Below are 25,828 nucleotides of genomic sequence, written 5' to 3'. Positions count from 1 at the left end.
TGCCGCAATACCTCTTCATTTGTCACTTTATCCACCCATCTGATTTTTAACATTCTCCTATAGCACCACATTTCAAAAGCTTCTAATCTTTTCTTCTCAGATACTCCGATTGTCCAAATTTCACTTCCATATAAAGCGACACTCCAAACATACACTTTCAAAAATCTTTTCCTGACATTTAAATTCATTTTTGATGTACACAAATTATATTTCTTACTGAAGCTCATATAATGTTAAAAAACAAAAAACAATCAGAGAATTAAAATATATATATATATATATATATATATATATATATTAAAATCAGGGGCACTTATACACTTAACATTCGATTAGTAAATTATTATTTATACATTTTACATAATTACATTTATAATAATATGCATATACATAAAATTACATCTGCCCATAATATTCTAAAGCTGCCATTAGCAACCTAATTGGTGTGTCATTTTGCAGTGAACCAAGCTTATTCATGCTAGTTCAAAAAGAGTGTGATGTATATAAGTTATATCACAATTGAGAATAACAAATGTAGGTATATTTTGTCAGCAATAAACAAATAATATTTAACTTTTCTGTCACCTTTATTTATTAATTTATTTAATAACAAAATACATTAAAATATATAATACAAAATTCAATACAATACAAGCATTATACATTTTTAAAAGAAATATAGTTTTGTTGATTCATTTAAAATAAAAAAGTATTAATGTTATTTTACAAATTTATTTTAGTTTCAGCAGCAAAGGTTTTTAAGACCTTGTTGTTAGTAAAAACATTAATTTAACTATAGTAATAAATCTAGTAGATACAGTAAAGAGAAACCTTGAAAATGCAATACTTAGTTCATGAGCTCAACAAAATTATAGCAGCTAATTACAATTTTAATTACTGGATTTAAATATTGGATGTTTTGAAGAAAAAAAAACAAGGAGATAAATTAGTTATGTAAACATACAAATGATGGTATATATATATATAATATATATATATATATATATATATATATATATATATATATATATATATATATATATATATATATATATATATATATATATATAGACAACTCATTCACCTGTAGTGAGACTAGGTCCTGAGTTACAACTCTAGATGTGATCTAGTGAGGTGTGATTTGATGATAAATGAAGCTATGAAGTTTGTTTAGATTCAGTTCACCAGACAATTTTCTCATGTTTGTTCCACATATAGCCAACAGCTATATGTGGAACAATCTGTGGAGGCTCAATCTGACTTTTGTAAAAGTTACTTTGAAGAAAATTTAGAAAGTCTGATCTTAAATGTTACACCCAAATGTGATAATAAATAAATAAATAAATATATTTATATATTATATAATTGATTAATGTGTATATATACATACATCAATTTTAATCATAAGATTGGAATACGTTTTCATTCTCTTGACTGAACAAAATATTTGTTCTGAAAGTTTTAAAATATTTTAATTTTATTAACAAACAATTTTAAAAAAATGAAATGTAAAAAGCTTAAAATTAATGTGTAAATGTAAACAAAGAAGAATTTATTAAATAAAAAATATCATTAAAGATGGGCATGGACCCAAAAACATTTTTTATATATGTGTATATATATGAGTTAAGAAATGAACTGCATGTAATCCAAAATTTACAATTTACAAATAAAGTAATAACAATGAAAAATACAGTAAGATGCCAATTTTCCAGATGTTCAACTAACTGGACTACTTAAATCCAAACTAGGCAATTTTAAAAAAAAAAACAATACATTATTTGAAAAAATAAATCTTTGCTTCAATGTAAATTATTTTTATTGATAATTATTTTACTGAGTTTTTCAATTGACGTTTTTGTATTCATTTAGCAAAAACATAGATACCAGCCTCTGTAAAAATAATTATAAAAGCAAATTTCTACACATTGTACCGTATTACTATATCTCTTTTTTCTTACATTGTACATATGTTCCAAATTTCTTCTTAATTTTACGGAAATACATTTACTTTTTTATTTTTTTTACTTAGTGTCTTACCTATTAAACATTAAAATGATATCTGCAGTATATATGATGAAACTTTTTTAAATTGTCCTTTACAATTATCCAAATTTGGTCTTGCAAAGGTCCATCTGAATAATTGGTGTTCCACTCTATGTAAAATCTAATACCCTTACCACTTTATTTTCATCTTTTCAATTTTATGATTTAACTAAGTCAGTCTCTTCAATTGCTAACGGATCTTTTTCAATATCACCATTACTAATATCAAGCACTTTCTCTTCCAGTTGTAGTAAATTTACTTGCTGTAATAAAAAGCAAAACATGAATGTTATAAAGTAAATATGTTTATGATTTTTTGTAAAATTTATTAAATAAAAATAAATTGTATATCTAATTTGCTTACTATTATTATTCGGTGACTTTAATATGCCAAGTTTCGCTAAACGTTATCAAAAAATGCTGCTACTCATCTTACTGACATTAGTGTAAATATTGCTTATGGTGAAATTTTTCATTTATCACAAACATCATCACAGATAACGTTATCTAAGATTTTGAATTCTATCTTATTTCTCATAAATACTTACCAAATTATAAAAAAACTCATTTTGTAATATACACCAATTACTTAATGAGAGTTTGATCGTAAATAATAATTATTTTTTATATCGCCACATAAGCATGAAGCTCATGTGTGAAACATAGAAACGGAATTTTACAGGATATGAAAAATATCTCACCTGACTGAGATTTGATATTGATCATGATATAGAAATCTTTGCTTAGGAATTGCAACTATGTATTAATAAATAATATTGTTGATAGTCACATGACTATCAAAATATTGATAGTCATGACTATTCAATATTTTTAGTCACATGACTATAATATTTTTGGTACATACCAAAAATATTCATAAAAATATGTAATTTTCAAAGCGGTTCTCTAGTGAACTCATTATCACAATTTTTAATAAGAAAAACTTCCATAGGTTTCAAAAACAATATGGATCTACTTATTATCAAAAATTATTTAAGAACAAAGTATATTCTTATTATATACTATTATATAAAAAGGAAGAGGGTTTTTGTTTGTTCGAGATACACAAAAAAAACTACTCGATCAATGAAACCAGATTTTTACCCACATTTCTCAGCATAACTAAGAAGATTTTAGATATTATACCAATCTCAAAAAAAAAAAAAATATATATATATATATGAGTATATAAGTATATGATTTGCCGGTTGAAACACAAACTCTAATGAATTGAATTAGAGTTTGAATTTAATTAAACTGTGAGTTTCTATCACTGTGTGAGTTAGGTTTGAACTGAATTATTCGTATCATTCAACTAAATAATATTACAAAAATAATAAGAATAATATTAAATAAATTTAAAAAATTTCTGTTTAACAATAATAATGGGCTTTCCGTGGGGACTGCGTGTGAGGCTAGAGTGGTGAGATATATGAGCGCACCTCGTGGGAGGCTAGACCAATCATTACCATCAACTGGTAACAAATGGGATGTCCCTGAGGTACTGTTTTGGGAGGGCAGAGTTGTGTTCTTATAATATGTCTGCAAACAATCATTTGATTTTCAAATGGGGTATTTGTTAGAAGGTTAAAGGCTAACTTTTGCATGCACAAAGTACACTCAAAATCTAACAGAACACAATTATTTAGAAATGTATATATATATAAATTTTTTGTTTTAAACAATTCTTTTAAGAATTATACTCCTCTGCACTATATGTAAATATATTTATTTTATTAGATTAACCAAAGTACAGAATAAATAAAGTAGAATAACTTACCTTATTCCACTATATATGCAAATATTCACCTCAAATTATATTACAAACTTCGTAAAATATAATAACATATCATGCATTTATTTATTTTATTTCAAATTTAAAACCTTTAATCCTTTTATTTTTATTTTAAACTTATTCGGTTAAATTAAAAATTAAACAAAATTTAAAATATGAAAAATTAAAATTAACATTTAAACATTTTAACATATCTAAAAATATGACCAAGGCATAAAATCAAATTAAAATTAAAAAAATAATTTTAAGTAAAGCAATTAATTATGCATGTTGTCCATTTAACTGAACTTACTTCACAAACTACTTTACTAATTACTACTTTCTTTAATTTTTAATTTAACTGAATAAGTTTAAAAAAAAGATTAAAGGTTTTAAATTTTAAATAAAATAAATAAATGCATGATATGTTATATTTTACGAAGTTTGTAATGTAATTTGAGATGAATATATAATGCAGCTGTAGTATAATAAGTTAAGTCATCCTACTTTATTTATTCTGTACTTTGGTTGATTAAATAAATAAAAAATAATATATATATATATATTATTGTCTGTTTGTTAATGCATCATGCAAGAACCAGAGAACCAACTGACCAATTACTTTTAAATTTGCAGGAAGGTTATCTCAGAGAAGGTTTTAATCCATCAACAGAGGCCCTAACTCCTTTGAAGATTAAGATATTAAAAATATTCATTATTTCTTCGCCCCCAAGGTGGGTGAAGTTGTAAATTAAACATATTCATTGAGAAAAAAATAGATTAATCCTTTTACCTTACAAGAATATGGGAATTTTATGCAGAAGTTAAAAAAACTTTTAAATTACTATTTTTGAATATATACTTTTTATAACATTATAATACTATACAAATATAAAACCTTCTACACTATCATACTTTTGAAATTGCACTATCGATAACTAAAAACGAACGTTTACACTGATAACATTTTGCATCAGGTGTTTCTCAGTATGATTACTTTAGCGTTGCTGCATTAGCTCTGCAGGGCACTAACTTCAAATATCTTTTGTAATAATATGGTAAATATGATAGTTAACTTTTCCTAATGTAAATACATAATTAATTTCATTTCATTAATAAAATTATGTCACAACTGTCTTTAATCTGTATCAGGTCAAGTTTTAATTACTGATCTGATAAATATTCAAATATGACAAGTGAATACAATTAACAACCGATTACCCAGAGTTTATTAAAATGAGAACAAGTTAAACTTAAACAACTTATCGACAAGTTAAAATACATGTATTTCAGATATCACTGAAGTTTAAAAACAACATTTTGCCCTCACACTTGTCTACTGTAGCAATCCAGTCATCTAGCCGCTTTGCGCAAAGTGTGAGTTTTACACAGTTAATAAATTAGGATGTAGTAACAATAGTAGTGAAAGAGGGTTGACTAAATGCGTCTTTATAGCAGCGGAATCTGCACATTCATTACCCAGAATCCCCTCATGGCTAGAGATCCAACAGAAACTCACTTGTGTGTCGTGATGGTTCAACTCAGCGATTGCATTGTAAATTTCGATGACGATAGGATGTCTGCTTTGTCTATGAAATTCCAGCCACCCGAAGGGCTTGTACCGAATAGTTGAAGACGATTCCACAACGTGATTTCTCCAGAAAGTTTGACAGGCTCTACTGGCATTGCAACGAGTATAACTAAAGAAGGGTTCTGTGTACATGGCTGATGTTAGTTGCTCTTTTTCTTGGGGATATTACCGATAATGAGCATGATAAGGGACAGGATTTACAGCCTCCTGTTCAAATAAGTAAAAGACCTTGAATATCTGTTGCCAAAAAAAAGAGACAAAACATTGGGTTTAGAATGGTTGACATACGATGTTACCACAAAGCTTTGTAATGCTCAAATATTTACTGGAACTCCAGGAATAAACTTTCCAATTGATGACCCTAACAATATATTATTCAATGTATTCATTATTTAGATTTTTTACGAATAAATTAGTTGATATTCTATGAAGCAGACTAATCTTCATGTCAAAAATTTCTTTAAAAAAAAATACTAAACCGGTTTTTGAGGTTTCACCCGTGGAAAAAGACTGATAATTATAAGATGCTTTTATTTGCAGCTGTATATAAGCTATCAGCAATTGTTTGGAAGCCAAAAATTCAAATTTATGACACAAATCCCTTTTTACAACTCTTGGATTTGAAAAAAAATTATCCCATAAGAGCCAAACTTCTGTCACATTTCCTCCACCTTACTGATGATAATAATACTTAACCATCTCCAAAAAATAAAACCTGTTATCTTGTTAACAGATTCAGAGAAGTATATACACATGAAAAAATTTAGCGATTGATTAAAGTTTACTGGAAAGGTAGGCTGAACTAGTTTAGTAAAATAAAAACGGTACCCTTTGGCATTAAGACGTATGCTAATTCAATCAGAAACTGGTTATATACAAAACTTGATAGTTTATGTAGGTGCATTATATGGTTAGAACTGTAAATTTCTTTATACAAATTTGGATATATGAATATAATTGTTTATAATCTAATATATAAAGAATATTTATTATAAAAAAGTTTATTATAGGTTTTAAATTTTTATATAATTCAACTACCATTTCATACACATAATCATTTTGATTTACATTAAACATAAACTTCTTTTTAAAAGAGGATTTCTTTCGTTTTCTAAATTTTCTTTCCGATATACCAATTCAAAAGCAATATTATGCAATATATTTGACGCTGTGTTTTTACATTGAAAATTATGTATAGTAAACTTGGACAATTTTCCCATGTTCAATATAATTTATATTTAGTTTTATTTTTACATTTAAGTTTATAATCAATAACATTTACAGTTTCATGTAATTTTGAATATAACAATGTAAGATATTCAGATATATTGTATGTAGAATCATCATATTTTTCTAAAATATCTGCAATCTGTAAACATGAGATCATTTTAATATATAATTATGGTACTCACGTATTAACGCCACCGCAGCTATAGCTTTATTTAAAAACAAAGTAGTCAATCAGATTTCGGTGGAAAATGGGCTGAAACAGATTCAAAACAGAATATAAATGGTTATTTATATTTATTTATTTTATAAATATAATTTAACCAAACTTAACCTACGCTCGCTAACCTTGACTTAATTAACACCCTAATTTTTTTAATAAATTCAGTAATTACAATTATTTATTATTTAAATAATCAAATTGCAATAATTACTGAATTTATTAAATAAATACTCAAAAAATTACGATGTTAATTAGTCAAGGTTAGCGAGCGTAGATTAAGTTTGATTAAATTATATTTATAAAATAAATATTTATTTATATTAAACTCTATTTTCGGCCCATTTTCCACCGAAATCCGATTGACTACTTTGTTTTTAAATAAAGCTATAGCTGTGGTGGTGTTAATACTAAGTACCTATAATTACTGTTGTAATAAGTAAATTACAAAATCATTTTTGAACTATAAATGAGGTTTATAAATAATTTATGTTTTACATACAGTTGAAATTACAATAAAATAGTTCATATTAAACAATGAATGGTAATAAATATTTGTTGCATATATCAACTACAACACTGATCTCAGCCGGAATTCCGGCTGCTGTGGAAATGTCTAAAGTCACTGGTCAAACTGTGAAATCATAAGAGGAATGTAATAAGAGAATGTCTTATGAATGTCATAAAAGGTTTGTGATAATTTAATACTATCAATAGCTTCCTGGATATCCCCAAGTTTTATATTAAATGTAATAAAATTTAATAGATTTTTTCATCAAAAATTTTAAGTTATATCAAGATGCATATATCTGAGTGTAACACTCGGTTACAAGCAAAATTAAAAGAACTTGAAAATATCGAGGATTGATTACATCAAATCGAAAAAGAAAACAACTGTGCATGAATATTCAAATCATATGTTTGAAAATGATAGATTAAACAATAAAGCAGAGACATAAAACTATGGCAGTACCATTTACACACGATAATGAAGATAATTGTATTGTAATTATAGATACAACCAGACGATTCGTATATTATTCTATGATTCTTTTAAATTAAAAAAAAGATCCCGATTATGAAATCCTATATCGAAAAGTAAAAGAGCCAAACAGTATTAAATTTTTCAATTATGCATGCCATGATCTTAAATTTAAAAGGAAAGGCAATCATTTTGATACAGCAATCGACATTGATAGTTTAAAACAAGAATTAGATGATTTAATATATTATTATTTTTAGATAAATTATTATTATTTTTGGCTACTCAGAATTCCGATGAGTCAAACACTATATATGAAGTTAGTCTAAAATGTAATAAAAATCAATTAGATTTACTAATTTCTGGTACATATAAAAGTTAGATGTTATATGAAAAAAACGTTTAATAAGTTGCAAATCACAGCAACAGTAAAAGAAGAATGTTAAGGTGAGTCAATCTAAAGAACTATTATTACATTAAATCTCATCGGCCCTTTTTTTAATGCGACAAAGTTATATCATGATGAAGGGAAACAGTTTGATAATTTGTTACAAAAAAAAACAATCTAAAGAATTAAATGAATCCTGGATCGGCTTTTTATGAGATTACGGGTGATAATAAAATAAAACACAATTACTACTGGTACACGTATGTTTATAAAATATTATTATTACTCGATATTGCTTCATGGCTATCAAAAGAGTTTTATGATAAATGTGATATGAAAGATTATTTCATCAAAGACTTTCATATCAAAACGATAATATTTAGCTGCATTCAAAGTTGTAATATATAGAAAATAATAGACTTGGAGATGAGAATTTAAAACGCAAGTTGCAAATTAACGAAATGGTAATGTAAAAATCCATGCCCACACCATATTTGTAATCACACATTTCCCACATGATGAAAGTGATAATTGCCTTGTAATTTTAAATAAACAAAAAGCTAATGATGAGTATAAATATTATGCTATTCACGTTTGCTACACTGAACACGTTCACATTCAACGTCGGGTTCAATATAGCATTATAGAGTTTGTTCAGCATTTACTGTTTTTTTCCGGTTTTATATGAAATTATTTTAGCCTTGCAAATCTGAAGGAACATATACTATAAAGAAGATTATTTTAAAAACTGATAATGAAATAGGTTTGAGGTGAACTGACATTAGCGAATTCTACTAGCGCAAGTATCTCGGGAACGGTTGGACCTAGATGCATGAAACTAGGACCTATTGTTCTGGAAAGTACTCTTTTAAACCGTTAAGGTTTTCAAAATCGCATCAAAGATTGTGTAGGACGCACCCTTTTCAAGATACGCCCTTTTTTATAAATCATTATTTAATATAATAAATATCAATTTTTTATGTATAATATACATAAGATAATGTCATTAGCTATCTCAACAATAAAAAAATAAACAATCCACAACTTTTATCACATATCATCCCGCTTTCGCTTAAAGTAATGATGACAGATTTTTTCAAAACATAGTAATAAATTTAAAAGTGATTAGAACTGTTAACCTGTTGACTGCTAGATAATAAAAACATATTTTTATTTTATTTCATCATCAAATACAAAAAATATTGTAAGAAAAAGCATATCTTGAGAATGGTTGGACCTAGACGCATGAAACTAGCAGCTATTGCTCCAGGAAGTTGGAAAGTACCCATTCAGTTAACCCATTCAAAATCGTGTTAGAATTGGCCTAGGACACACCATTTTCGAGATAAGGAACTAACAATGATTTTGAAGTTTAAACTGACATTATAGACATTAAATAATAATCAATGATATATTACACAATCGCTGAAAGTAATGATGACCAAATATCATAATACAATTTGCACTTAATCATGGTGATTGCAGTTAAATGAAAGATTGGATTCGATGAGAATATAATAATAAAATAATAGTTATTAATAGAGACGGGGGAATCCCCATGACAGCATCAAACTATTCAATGAATAAAACAATTGTTTTACTATGAATTTTTCAATAAATTAACTGTTTTAACATGTAAATTTAACGTGAACACACATTCATCATTGTGAGTAGCCGTTCTTTAATGTATCTAATAAACCCGTGAAAAGAGACCTTCAGGTTCAAACTTCATTTGATTGTTGGTTATTTACTGTAATTTTGGGGGACATCTCAAATCCATGTTTGGCTATATATTTTGCAGTAAATCCACTCTTTCAGCTCATAAATTTAACTACAAACACATGTTCATCTAAAAAACATGACATCGGGTTCAATTCCAAATAATCACTACTTTCATAGAAAGCAAAATGACAGTTGAACCCGAGGTTTCTATACTACTCATATGTCTAATAATGCCGCAGATGCTCCTAAACATCTGCCAAGAGTTAGATTATTGTTCTAGACATCTGCCAAGCTACAAAAGGTGCATACATTGAAGTTGAATAACCTATAATAAAACAGGGAGAGTTGTTTGTTCTCTTAATATACACTGTACACTTTAACACTGTACAATTAGATACTTTTAAACCAGACGCAAATGTAAATTCAGCTTAATGAATCTGCAGACAGAATTCACTAGGGATATTCTTATAAATATTATTTAAGTTGGTAATTTATAATTTATAAGCAATTTCATATAAATTAGATAATCAGTACAGTAATATGTTAACATAAGATCGCAAATTAAAGTAAATTTTAATAACATTAAAATTTTTAAAACGAAATTTTTATTGACTGAACAAATTTTAACAAATGTTACCTATGTGTAAATTCAGTAAACATTACTGAAGACAGGCTTATGCCCGAAACCCACCTGGTTGGTCTAGTGGTTAACGCGTCTTCCCAAATCATCTGATTTTGAAGTCGAGAGTTACAGCGTTAAAGTCCTAGTAAAGCCAGTTATTTTTACACGGATTTGAATACTAGATCGTGGATACCGGTGTTCTTTGGTGGTTGGGTTTCAATTAACCACACATCTCAGGAACAGTCGAACTGAGAATGTACAAGACTACACTTCATTTACACTCATACATATCATCCTCATTCATCCTCTGAAGAATTATCTAAACGGTAGTTACCAGACGCTAAACAGGAAAAAGAAAAGAAAGAAAAAAAAAAGGCTTATGCCCGAAAGCGCTTTAATGTGAAAAAAGTAAGGTATGAATATTCTTTCATTCTGTACTTTGTGGAGTGTGTAAATAAGTTGTAAATAATAAAGTTACCACAACAACTGAAGGAAAGCTGAAATCAAACAGTGGCTTTAAGAAAAAGTGGTTGCTTGCAACTGCGTTTACATATTTTTTTTTTAAATTTCACCATTATATTAAATTGTACAATGTTTACTGATATGATTTTAATGTCTTTAAATTTGTTATTCTTTTTACACAGATGAGTCTTTGGCAGAAATATTGCGAATAATAATGATGATGATGATAATGATAACAATAATAATAATGTGATAATGATAATAATAATAATATTAATGTCAACGAAGTATAAAGTAGTCTGATAAAACTGTACGAAAGGCATTATTAAACCATGACTGTGTGTCCCTGGTTATTATAACAAACAGGATACATGCAAACTACTAGTTGCGGCTGTACTTTTGGAAGAATATTTTTATAACTTTCTGACCTCAATAAAAAGCTTAATATTAAATACTTTATTTTCAAAATATAGTCATCTTGTTCAAATTGTTTCAATGATTACAACGATGTGTTTTTCCCATAAAATATTCCTTTTGTACAAACAGAATTCCCTATGTTAAAACTGATAATTTTATTTCTAAGTCTATTTATGCTAGATGTGGAGTAAGACAAGGCATGCACTTCGGTTCTCTAATTTTCATAGTATTTATAAATGACAGTTTATTCATAAGCTACTCACATCTTTCTTTTTTTAGTTTTTTTTTCTTTTAGTATTTCTTTTAAATTACAAAAAGAAAATTGATTTCATACTCAATTTTGAAGGTTTGCAAATGCCGATATATTGTGCAACTGAATAATACAAAATAATACTGCAATACAAAAGGTATCTTCTATTAAAGACTTAGCTGTATGATTTGATAGCATAGGCCATAACAACAAAGACAACTGTAAAATTCCAGCAAGTACTTTGAAAAATTATTACACTACCAAGAAGATAAGATTTCAATTCCAAAATCTAACAACATAAACTGCAAAATTTAAAAAAAAATTATTAAATGAAAATAGACAAAATTTGCCAGAAATTAAATAACAAGATAGCAGGTGATAGCTTGAAAAATATGGAATTATGGAAAGAATCATGAAAAACCCAAGAAAATACTGAAGAACTTGCTAGAAGAGATATGGAAAACTGAAAAATCCCATGAAAATTAGAAAAATGTATTAATAGATCTACTACACAAACAAAAAGATGAAACAGAAGTAAACAACCACAAAGGGATTTTCCTCTTACCTTTGACAAATAAAATACTTTGAAAAGTACTTCAAAATAGAATTGAATTAATCATAGACTTAATAACTGGGAGAACATGAAGGATTCAGAAAAGTATGATCATATGCACAACAAAACACAACCCTTAAAACAATAATAAGGAGAAAAAATGGCAAGGCATACAACTCGATCTATAGAACTTCCTTATTTAATGTTCTAGTATTTGGTAAGGATCTCAACATAATTAACATTACTAAACAGACAGACTATTCTAAACACAAAATCAGATGTAAAATTGTCAGAAGAATTAGAAATTAAAACAGAACTAAGACAAGGGAGTGGTTCAGCATCGATTACTTTTATCTGTGTACTAAAGAAAGTAATAAACTTCCAATGAGAACCAAAATATTTAGGGAAGAATTGACTTTACATTTTTTTTTACAAATTTTTAACAATGATATGCAAATTTAAATCAGTCAAGATGGAGCTACAAAAGAGACTGCAACAGTATATAGGCTTATCAACACTGAAGGTAAGAAGTCATCAAAACAGCAAGACAGAGCTGCAGTGGCTACTAAAAAATAAAGATGCAGACAGAAGACAGAGAAACCTCAACAAAAACTATCAAAAGGGTAATGACAAAATGTTGTGTATGAAGCTTTATTTTATCTTAATTGCTTCAGCTGTTAACTAATTTTGTTATCTCATAAAACTTTTGATTGAAACGTTGTTGTGATCATGATTTTGTGTAAACAAATCTGTATTGAATTATTTATAACAAAATTCATAATTAAATGATAGATATAATGAAATGTTATTGTTTTCTGTAAATAGTTTTTTATAACATAGTATGATGTAAGTAATAATAGCAGTAGTAGTTAAGAGATGTACATAGGTAGTTTCCTTAAGGGTTATAAATATAACTTTTTTTTTTTATATATAAGAATACTTGTAAATAATATTAAAATTTATTTATGTAAGGATTACATGGATCTCACAATCAAAAATTAAAGAAATAGTTTTTTGTAACCGATCTCAGATTTTTTTTAGCGAGTTTTACCAAATATAGTAGGTGAGCAGGCAATTTTCGGTAAACACATTAGATGGAAAATTGACGTGGAGGTTTTTCCTTTATATTGTTGTAAATATAAGTTTACGGTTATCAAGCGATGGGGTGTTTTTTTTCTACATCTAGTTGGAAATTATGGAATATTTACAGACATCAGAAGAAAACAAAATTGAAAAACTAATGGGCATATTATTGTGCAGACATGTTTAGAGCAACATATTTTTGTTCAAGTTGTTAATAGAACCTTTGAAAAGCCTGAGACTGGAAGTGTTGATTATCAGAAGAAACTGGTGAATGGATCATAGCAAATAGAAAAAAGAAGAATAGTCAAGAAAGAATTATTCTTTCTCTAGATAGAAATTTTTTATTGGGTAGAGTTACATCCTACTGCCCACAAAGTATGGTTGAAATTAAAATAAATCTGACACTCCTCTTGCAAAGTACAGTGAACTTCAAATGAAATGATACTCCTAGGCAAAACAATATATGAGAATGGCGTGCGCAAGGCTTTAATAAACATTGCCTCATGTGTTTTACCCCATTTACATCACATGGCATGACTTGCCAACAGAAGACACGGTCTGAATTGCAAAACTACTTTTAAATATGAGTTGGGATTATGATACGAAACATCTTTAACTCAAGGTTGATTGTCAGTCAACCCAGGAAGCATGCTTCTAGATCAAACTTTAGCAAAAGGGAGTCATGCTAAGGCTAATCACAATGGCAAGAAATGTTTTTGTTGTAGAAAATTAGGTCATCTCTCTAAAAATTGTTAAGTGGGACTTATTTGTTGTAAAAGCAAATTATATGGCATAAATCAAATGAATGTCCATCTAATAAAACAACACTTTACTATAGTTGAATCAGGCTTGGAAAAATTAATGCAAGTGTTAACATTTTATGACGGTATCTAATACTCCACAACAATCTAGAGTAGCTGAGAAAGAAAACAGAATCATTTGTGAGGTGGCAAGATCCTCGTTGCATTCTGCACTCAACTTACCCAAATTGCTTAGGGGTGAAGTAATGAAGCAGTCCTTTCTGCTACATATACAATAAATAGAACAGCACTGACAAAAATGAAAGGAAATGCCTCTGTTGAGTTGTTTCTGAAAAGGGAAGTGAATATCAACTACCTCAGAATTTTTTGAACTGAATGTTTTGCTTGGATTCTAGACAAAAAAAGAAGAAAATCTGATGTAAAATCATTAAAGGTTAGATATGCAGACTGCAGTTATGGAGTTTATTTTCTAGACAAGTAAAAAGTTGTTACTTTTTACGCTCTGACCTCAGAGTGACTTAAGATTCAGAGGTTAAATTTGGTTAATTTATATCTATAATTATAAACAGCAAACTTTTGGGTTATAGTTAATATCATCCAATATAACCATTATATTACCATTGTTATTTATTTATTTTATAAATATAATTCAACGAAACTTAACCTACGCAAGCTTTTCTTTCTTTTTTTTCCTGTTTAGCCTCCGGTAACTACCGTTTAGGTAATACTTCAGAGGATGATGTGTATGAGTGTAGTCTTGTACATTCTCAGTCCGACCATACCTGAGAATTGTGGTTAATTGAAAACCAACCACCAAAGAACACCGGTATCCACGATCTAGTATTCAAGTCCGTGTAAAAATAGCTGGCTTTACTAGGACTTGAACGCTGGAACTCTCCACTTCCAAATCAGCTGATTTGGGAAGATGCGTTCAATAGACCAACCCGGTGGGTTAACCTACGCAGGCTAACCTTGCCTTACACCACGTGAGTAATAACGTATACGATACAAAAGTTAAGGTGGAACAAACTGCTTAATTGCCTAAATTACTAATTAAAAAACGACTAGTAATAATATGCCCACGATATAATAATTTTTTAATGTGCTGCTTAAATAAACGATTTTACGTCGAACTTAAATAAATTTTCATCACAAGTTAAAGCTACACTCAGTTCATAAACACAAAAAATTCAAACTTAAATTCTATTAATTTATGTTAGAATGGTATAAAATTACTTACTTGGTCAACAAAAGTGAACACAAATAAATAATACTAATATTACAATACAAATTTCACTTTAACAACGCTTATAAACAAATGATCCCAATCTACTAAACAGTGACGCCAACACATGTAATTGTATATTTCAATACAAACGATATCTGTTTATAATGATGAAAAAAATAAATATATATATATATATACACACACACACACACATATGATATTGCACAACAGACTTAATAAATAATTTTTCATTCACGTAACAGTTAAATAAGTTTAATAAAATAAAAATTTACTTAAATTTTCAGAATACATTCGGGTTATAATAAGAAATGTACAAATGTAACATTGATCTCAAATTTGTTTCAAACATTAACTTCAATGTTTGCCATTTTATGCTTTGTCTCACCGCGTGTTAAACGTTGATGGCAATGCAAAGTCTCTATCAAATACAGTAGTCCTCGCAATGAAAATTATACAACTGGTGCAGTTGCAGCAGCCGCCAATGTGATCTCTTTTGTCTCTTATTTGTTGTGCAAGACAAAGAATGAAAAATTTTGCAGACGGTTTCTTTAAACCGTTGTTATGAATGGTAAGAAATTTTAATATAATGCAGCAAATGAATTGTTGGAGTTTACGAACTGCTCAGTAAGTTGCTGCTTTGAAACATGTCCATTGTTGGACGTATGGTGTAGCAGTCATGAGCTTTCAAGTCATGACGAGTTCACCGCTAGACCAACGGTTGGTCTAGCGGTGAACTCGTCATCACAAATCAAAAGAAGTCACTAGTAGTGACATTGAAAAAAAGTTCAAAAAAGAAGTTACTAGTAGCAACTTCTTTTTCAAACTCGTCATCGCAAATCAGCTAATTTTGAAGTCAAGAGTTCTAAGGTTCAAATCCTAGTAAAGAGAGTTACTGTTATACAGATTTGAATACTAGATTGTGGATACTGGTGTTCTTTGGTGGTCGGGTTTTGAGTTAACCACACACCTCAGGAACGGTCGACCTGAGACTGTACAAGACTACACATCACTTAACATTCATATATATCATCCTCATTCATTCTCTGATGTAATAATTAATGGTGGTTCCGGAGGCTAGAAAGAAAAAGAAAAAGTCATGAGCTTCAAATCAGAAGGCATTAACAAAAAGTAATTGAGGACATTTATATACACACTGTGAAGGATGCAGAACTTTATTTTTTTTTTATTTGTATTATTTAAAAATGCATCGATAAAGTAATATTAGTTCTTCAAAAGTTTTTTTAATTGCATTTAAAATACTGTAAGAGATGCAAGATACTGTACTCTATCTATACTATTATAAAAAAGATGAAGAGGTTTTTTTTTGTTCGGGATACTACTCAAAGTAACTACTCAATCAGTTACGACCAAATTTGTTTATCCATGTTTCTTGGCATAACCGAGAAGGTTTTTAGACGTATTTCATCTCGAAAAAAATTATATGTATAGTAGTGGAGATTTGCTGAGCGAAGCACGCACTTTAATGAACTGAATTAATTAACTGTGAACGGCGAGTGTCTATCACTGTGTGGAATCTTTTTTCCTGTTTAGCCTCCGGTAACTATCATTTAGATAATTCTTCAGAGGATGATATGTATGAGTGTAAATGAAGTGTAGTCTTGTACGTTCTCAGTTCGACCATTCCTGAGATGTGTGGAAAATTGAAACCCAACCACCAAAGAACACCGGTATCCACGATCGAATATTCAAATCCGTATAAAAATAACTGGCTTTACTAGGACTTGAACGCTGTAACTCTCGACTTCCAAATCAGCTGATTTGGGAAGACGCGTTAACCACTAGACCAACCCGGTGGGTATCACAGTGTGGACTGGGTTTGAACTGAATGATTCGAATCAATCAAATGAATAATATAAAAAAATAATAGAATTAACTCCACATTAAATAAATTTTTTTAACAATAATGGGATTCCCGTTGGGGCTGTGTGTGAGGCTAGAGTGGTGAGGTGCGCAAGCTCCTCACAGGAAGCTAGACCAATCATCACCATCAACTGATAAAACGGGATGCCACTGTGCCGCTTTTTTGGAAGGTACAATGGGTGCTCTACAGTCATCCGATTTTCAAAATTCAAACAGAGTATTTTTTAGAAAATTGAAGGCTAGCTTTTGCATGCATCCGGTACACTCTCGATCTAACAGATCACGGTTATTCGGAAATTTATATATATATATAAAAGTTTGTATGTTTGTTTATTATCACATCATGCAAGAACCAACCGACCGATTACTTTCAAATTTGCAGGATACGTTTACCCCCTACGTGAAAAAATGAAGTTAAATTTAATTACGTTAAAAAAAGTAAGTTTGAAAGAGAAATATTTAGTTTTATTGATGATATATAAACAATTATGTTTAATGAATTCATCTAAAGTCGATCTCCTATTCTTCTGATAATGGAAATTTGAATTTAAAGAAGCTAGGAAAATTTAATCAATTTTATTTACTTTTAATCCTAAATTACGTTAAAACAGATAAGATTGGAGAAAGATATTTATTTTATTGATGATTTATAAAAAATAACTATGTTTAATGAATTGGCCTAATGTCGATCTTGAATACCGATCCTGTCTTTTTCAGATATAGAAGAACCTTTTTACAACAAAACAAACTATCCGACTACCGTTTTGGCTTTCAAACAGATCATAGTATCATCGAACAGATTTATAGAGACTTTGCTAATATTCAGATAGCTTTAGACAAAAAAACGTTTGCTCTCCCGGTTTTCTTGATATCTGCCAAGCCTTTAGATTAAGTGTGTCACACCGACTCTTTTAAAATTAGTCAGCATGTACCTTTTCAGTTGTTTTTTAAGTAATTGATATTTCAATGTTATATTTTTTAACAATAATGGGATTCCCGTTGGGGCTGTGTGTGAGGCTAGAGTTATAACTAAAGTGATCGGTCGGTTGGTTCTCGTATAATGCTGTTGCAAACAGACAGATTCACAAACAATCGCATTTATCTATTAGATGAACCTTCAACACGTTTAATAAAATAAAGCAAAACAAAAATATTATTGGCGTAGTTTTATAATAAGTAGACCGATTAATTACATTTTTAAAAACAGTATACGCATATGCTGGCAAAAGATACATCTACCATTGGCTGTACGTATTTATGTATATATTTTATTTTTCCTATTACTTTTTCAACTCGTGCACATTTCGTACTATTTGTGTTCATTTCTTTTTAAGATACTTTGTATTTTTGAATAATTACTCAATTATTGTAATTAAACAAAAAAATAAGCTTGGCGCGGAGAAACTAATCTTTGTACTAATATTAACGAGCGAAATATGGTATATTTCGCCGGGACGAAGAGTTCGCCTCAGTTTTCTGACGAGTAGTTCACCGTTGTGCGAGTCACAAGGAGTACGCCGATGGCTTGGCGAAGATTCTGAACGATCTCCCGGGCATCAAGAATGCTGGTTGCTAACGCAGTCTTCCGCCTGGGGTTCACCACTCGCTGGCCCCAGTGTCGCACAGCTCATTGATGCCAGGAACCTCTACAAGCTTAACAAGGCAGAACCGCTACCTTTCTCTTCTGAACTGGGGGAAAGTTACATCGACGTCACCTTGGTGACGGGGGGTCTGCTTAGGTGTAAAAGTAGTTGGACTGTCTGGCCCAAGGCCAGGTTAGTGATCAAAGGTTTGTAACCTAAGGAGACTGGATCGGGGCAGGCTGCGGCTTGTCTTTTTTTTAAATAGAAAATATAAATTTTTTTTACTATCATTAAATTACAAAGAACTCATTCTTTTATTGCAACCAGTGTAGGACTATTTTTAATGCTGTAATAACTTGTGATTTTTTCCAAGTCTTTATTTAAAGTCTCATTTTCACATCATTGAAAACCTTTAATAATATTACAGAGCTCCTTAATTAATACTTTGACTTCTCTTTGTTAGTTTAATAAATTTAATTTCTCTTTTAGTGGATTTGATTTTTGTTTACTTGAATATATCTCAGACCAACTTATATTACCAGCTTATAGATGACTTGATTATATTTTTTTTAGAAAACTTTCATTTTTTACCTTTGTTGAATAATAAATACTTTATCAAATTGGGTAACTTATCAAAATAAATAATTACTTTGATAAATACAATTTTAAGCCCAAAAATCAACAGGGCTTAATGAAATCCATACTTAAAAAATCATTTTTTTTAACTTTAATTTCATGATCAAAAATCTAATTGTATTAATGTAAATGAAATGCAAATTTAAAAAAAAAGAGGTTATAAACAATTTTTCAGACTTCATCTTTCTTAAGCTGTGGCTGTTTTTAAAAATGTCACATGAGGTAGCTGTTCAGCAAAGAGGTCAATGAATTTACAATTTTTTTTTGTGATTATATTGCATAATTTTAATAATCAAAAATGTCATTTGGTTAACCAGCCATTAGTCAGGTTGTGAGAAAAAACCTCACCTTTTTATACGCCATTTCTGCTCTACTGGGAAAAGGATGAAACCGTCCTAGGAATTTCTCCAAAATTATAAGAGCTGTAGTCGTGGCAGTTAGTTGATGCTCATTCTTAAAACATTACTAAACTAGCAAGAGTAGTAGCAAAAGACAACAAAATAACTATGGAGTGCTGGAAACACTTTTGTCTGGATTCAATGATGCATGAAATCATAAATTTTACAAACCAGAAATTGGACTAAAATGAATATAAAATATTCAAGAGGTGTACAGGACTGTTATTTAACTAATGAAACAGAATTAGCTGTATCTTTAGGGTTAATGTATATCATTGGAGTTAAAAAAAGAATCGCATTGAATTAAATGATCTTTGAGCTGTAGATGTAACAGCAACTGAAATATTTACTGCCACTATGTTCCAGTGAAGATTTCGTTTGCTACCGCAAGCACTGAGATTTAATGATTACTCTATACACGTTGAATGAAAAAAGATTGATAATTTAGCCCCTATTCGTAATATTTTTGATGGATTTGTAAAAACATGTAGTGAAAGATACAGTGTAGGAAAAAGTGTCACGGTTGACGTGATGATGCAGGTCTTCAGAGGACGCTGTAAATTTAGTGTATATGAAGAGTAAACTGTGTCGATACAGAATAAAATCTATGCTACCGTAGACTGAAGAACCATCTAGACAAATACATACAGAGATATACAGGTCAACAACTTAAAGACAGCCCCCCTTTATCCGTATCAAATGTAGTCAAACTCTGTGTCAGTGAAATAGATGGTACAGTTAGAAATGCGACTATGGATAATTTTTTCACCTCTACACCTTTAGTAAACGATCTCTATGCCAATTACGGATTTACGATAATTTGGATTCTCTGCAAAGATAAACGGGAAATTCCAGGAGAGCTTCTCAACGTTTCAAAAAATCCCAGATGTTCATCTATATTTGCTTTATCAAATCCCAAATTATTGTTCCATAGTTTCTTGCATTCTGGATAAGAAAGAAAAGAAACTTGTTCTTGTACTTCCTATTCTCCATGGTATGAAAGTAGTGGACATGCTCTGAAACCCGAAATTATAACTTATTGCAATGTTACTAAAGGTGGATCACCGATCGTCTAAAAACTGAATATTGTGTATCATGAATCAGTCTGTTGTCGGTTGAAATGGCCGTTTACTATTTTTAATGGTATGCTAAATGTCAGTGCTATCAATGCTCTGATTATTTTCAAAACATACATGTGAATATAAGAAGAAAAAATGATTTTGATGGACCTTGGAAAAGAGTTAGTGAAAAATCAACTGCTGAAAAGAGTACAAATCAAAACACTGACTATTCCCGCAAAACAAAAAATTACATTGTAGACCTTGCCTACAATGTTTAAAATTAGCCTGCTGAACCTAACGATCAAAAGCCTCCAAAGTGCAAGTACTGCCCTAAAAGAAAGAACAGGTACACTAACAAGTGCAGAGCCCCTATTTATAAGGAGCCAGTATCTAGGGCAGTCTTTGTCTGCGTTGAATGTGTCAACAAAGACAGTGACTGAATTAAAACAATTTATAAGAAATTATGTTAATTTTTTTAAATATAAAGCAAAGCAAATTGTTTTATCTTTGTAATATGCAAACAATAAGTAAATATTGATTACATGTAACTTCTATCAAACTATTTTTACATAGCCCAATTTTTGTTTACCAGTGATGTTTCATTTGTCTAATATCTTATTCGCAATTATATCTTGCAAGAACTAAACATATCTGGGACAAAATAAATCATTTTTTTTTAATGTCAAATATAAGAAAAGTTCTCTACACCTGACTAATGTCGTGTTAAGCGGGGGGGAACCTAATCAGACCCAAATTTTTCTACGCTCTCTTCAGATATCGTGTCAAATTTGCTTTCGGTATTAAGTCACCCAAATCAATAAAAACATTATTTTCATGATTAATAATCATTAACCCCTTACCAGTTTTTGAAGAGATAACTTGTCATTAACTACCTTAATAAAAATTGCCCTTGAAGAAATAACTCATCATCCACTTTTTTGCTAGTAATTTGTTATTATGAACTGATCTGCTTTATTCTTGATGAGTTACTGCAATGTGTGAGTCTAGTTCCATATTTATTCTAATTTAACACTGAAGCACTAGTAGCATATTGATTCTCTATTCTATCCTTCGTAACAGCTGATACCGTGCATTTGTTTTCATTGTTCCTGAGTTGAATTGGTGTTCGTTTTATTATTTCTTTGTGTTATTTGTTTTCTTTTATTGCGCTCTCTAATATATTTTCTGAAAAATCTCTAATATATATGTAAAAGTGGAGATTTGCCGGTTGAAGCACAAACTTCAATGAACTGAATTAATGAATTGTGAACTACCAGTCTCTATCACTTTATGATCTGGAACTGAACTGAATTATTCGAATCGATCAAAGGAATAATATTACAAACATAATAGAATTAAATTTACGTTAAATAAAATGCGAGGGTAAATCAAATATAAACGGGATTTTTGTTCCAGAGGATCTACGGTTGGTAGGACTGGGCCTGTGCTTCTAGTATGCTTGGGTGGAGTCATTATGAGTGGGGAGAGCCAGCCATTCCACACTTCCAACCAATTCGTCAGTAACGCTCACAATGTAGCAGCAATAGGTGCACCCTTCCACCGTGCAATGTATAATTATAAAATTTCTTGCTCATGAACTTTAAGCGTTGGAAATTTTTCATATATTGACTGCACAGTTCAGGGACCAAAAATTGTCAAGGACTCTTGTGTTTGCCTGGCATAAAGAGTTCAAAGAAGAACGAAAACAAGTGGAAAATCAAGAACACGATCACCGTCCTCGGACCAGCATTACAGACAAAAACACTCGTGCGATTTGAGGCATTCTTGAAGACGATCAGGTTGAGAGTATCTGAAATTGCAGAACAGGTTGGAATAAGTTATGATGATGATGAATCATCACCATTAACTGGTAACAAACGGCGTGCTGTTTTGGTAAGTGAAATGGTGTGCTTCTCTAATATCTCTGGAAAGTCATCAGATTTTCAAAATTCAAACATGGACTTTGTTAGTATGTTGAAGGCTAACTTTTTACATGCATCAGGGTACACTGTCAATCTAACAAATTGACATGATTATTCGAAAATGTGTATATATATATATATATATATATATATATAAAGTTTGTTTGTTTGTTATTGCATCACTTGAGAACCAACTAAAAGAATTGACCCAGAGTTGGCTCTGGATTCGCCTGGGCTGACCTGAGTCCAGAGGGTCCAGCTTCTGGCTAGACGGCCAGCTAGTACTTTATAAAATAAATAGCAACGAAATGTATTTCTGTGTATTACTGAACTCTTATCTGTTTATGTATATAATATGAGAGAGATCTTTGACAACAATTTTGGCTGAAGGGAAGTTATGTCTGTCTAAACATCCATTTTTAAAAAGAAAATAATCTATCCCCAACTTTTTATTTATTCTTTTGAAGTATTTGACTGTACAAATTATAAACTGCTAATATTTCATTGATATTATATAAATTGGTGTCATTACTGAACATTAATCATTTTCCAGCAATTTTAATTCCACTATTATTCTATCACAAAATAACATTAATGTACCTATCCGCAAACATATAATCAGAGAGACCTACCACAACAATTTTTATATTGTATTATTTTTAATTATAAAGTAAATAGTAACCAAGTATTTCAGCTTATAACTCATATCTACTTATCCATATACATAATATGACAGAAATCTACAACCAACCCGTTTTAAAAAAATCAAACTGCTTTTTTCATTTATTATTTTGGTTAGATTGCATTAAAGTAATACATTAGATTGTACAGATTATAAAAATCTTAAAAATAAAATCACAAGAAGAAATCTTACTTACAAACATGCACGGCCCTGTCAGACAACAATGTAATAAAAAAAACAAAACAGAAACATCAATCGTAAAAGAAAAGCTGTTAAAAACTTAACATTGTCCTGAAAAAGTATTAAGTATTTCTGTATTAACAGAGGCCATTTGATTTTCACTAGTTTCTGGTTTTTCAAATTTTATTATTGTGTTTAGTTTAATTATTGCTTTTTTTATAAATAAATTGTATCAAATTTGTATATATAACAGACCTGCAAAATTTGGGATGTAGAGGAATGTTTTTTAACTACTGACAGACAATTAATTCCTAAGTATTTTTTTAACACTGAATCCAAAAATAGTCTTCATTTTTTCTATCATGTCAGAATTTTTCACAAATTGCAAATTTCAAAATTTGTAAAAAGTTGAAAATGTGATACTATAAAATAGACATAAAACATTATTTTTTTATTAAAAAATAAAAAAAAAACATATTCATTTTTTTGGCCTTTACTATGCATTTATATAGCTAAACAGATTAGTGGTCTGAAGAGAATGGTTGGGGGGGGGGTTGGGTTGAAGATGACAAGACAGTGGAAGAAGAGCTTGGTCAACAGGTTGCGATAACACTTAACAAGATGTAATACTTTATTGGCAGCTATCCGCCACTGCTGTTTTTGTCAGTGGAAAATATGTTTCCAGACCATAAGCAAACTTTCCGTTCTCTAAATGGCTTCAAGAGGCTGCAGATTCTTTTCGTTACATTTGTGATGAGTTAATGGTGAAAAGGCAAGAAAAAAAAATAACAAGTTTCGATTGACAAGTGTACCTGTCATATTTCAGGTGAAAATAGGAGATCAAGGCAAAACTTGGGCATCCCAATAAGTTTGCTGCACATGTGTTGAAGGACTTAGATGATGGTCAAAGGGAACAAGAAGCGTACAGACTTGGAGTTTTAATGGAGTCACAAAATTACACCGACGATTGTTACTTTTGTTTGAACTGGTGTTCACGGTTTCAATTTAAAGAATAAAAAAGAATCGTTTATCCAAATATGCCATACGCTTTATGTCTGGTTCCACATGGTCCAGACATACCAGTGCCAATTCCATCAGAAAATTTAACTGAAACAGATGGTTCCACAAGCGATTTAAATGAAGATAATGTCAAGGTGTATGAACCTGGAGATAGCTATGCACCAGAGTTTTATTCACAGTCTGAACTAAATGATTTGGTTCGAGAATTACATCTGATCAAAGAAAATTCAGAATTGCTTGGTTTGAAGATTAAAGTGAAGAACCTACTAGCAGCTGGCACATTACTTTCCTGGTTCAGGTATAGAGAAAAGGATTTTCTTACACATTTTTCAGAAGGAGGAATTAGTCTTCTGCACCGATGTACGTAGACCGGTTCAGAATAAAGTTCTTCCAACTCTGCGTATCAAGTTAGGCTTGGTCAAAGCCTTACCAAAAGAAGGTAAATGTTGTAAATAGATCTGCGACAAATTTCCCGTCTTATAAAATGCTAAATAAACAGCATGTCTTTGCTGGTCCTGACATTAGAAATCTTCTCAAACAAGGTAATTTTGATAAACAAATGAAGTTGCAGTAAAAGAAGTTTGGGGGTGAATTTAAAGAAGTACTAACCAAGTTTCTGGCCAATAAGAAGAATCTGAACTTCAAATCAACCGCTCGAGCATGCTGCAGAAGTACAAAAATTTAGGCTGTTCTGTGTGCTTGAAGGTTCACTTCCTAAATTCACATGTGAACTATTTTCCTGAAAATCTGGGTGCCGTTTGTGACGAGACGTGAAGAGACGGGTGAGAAATTTCATCAGGACATGAAAGAAATGGAAAGGACATATCAAGGAAAATGGATTACTATAATGATGGCAGACTACTGCCTGGCTGTTACACCAAGATGAACCCTATAGAGAACATAGAAGGAAAAGCGCAAAGCAGAGTATAAGCCGTCCAAAGAAAGTTCGACACTTGGAATAAAAGTTACATACTTCATCATGAAAGGTAGGTGAAGAGGGGGAGTGGTTTCCTAAGGCACTACATACCTCATAAAAATTAACCACTATAATAGAAATTAGGCTTATTTTATGGCAATTTTCATTAGAAATTTAGGGGTCAATGACCCCACCTGCCCCC

The 25,828-nt window shown here is 30.2% G+C and overlaps 1 protein-coding gene across 4 annotated transcripts in view; it reads right to left on the bottom strand.

Annotated features, from left to right (window-relative positions):
- Positions 1–1,052: 1,052 nt before the first annotated feature.
- Positions 1,053–25,828, bottom strand: part of LOC142334160 (uncharacterized) — a 55,436-nt gene continuing 30,660 nt past the window's right edge. For 3 of the 4 annotated variants that reach the window (XM_075381955.1, XM_075381957.1, XM_075381956.1), the window contains exon 4: positions 1,053–2,309. In XM_075381955.1, the coding sequence (XP_075238070.1) occupies positions 2,205–2,309 (105 nt within the window). In that variant the 3' untranslated portion in view covers positions 1,053–2,204. Of the gene's footprint in view, positions 2,310–6,823; positions 6,895–25,828 lie in introns of all 4 variants that reach the window. The other variant, XM_075381958.1, reaches the window with a different exon arrangement.

This window comes from Lycorma delicatula, chromosome 13 (genome assembly GCF_047948215.1).
Source record: "Lycorma delicatula isolate Av1 chromosome 13, ASM4794821v1, whole genome shotgun sequence".
Taxonomy (NCBI): domain Eukaryota; kingdom Metazoa; phylum Arthropoda; class Insecta; order Hemiptera; family Fulgoridae; genus Lycorma; species Lycorma delicatula.
The sequence above is the reverse complement of the archived record's forward strand: the minus strand, read 5'-3'. Positions and strand labels throughout refer to the sequence as shown.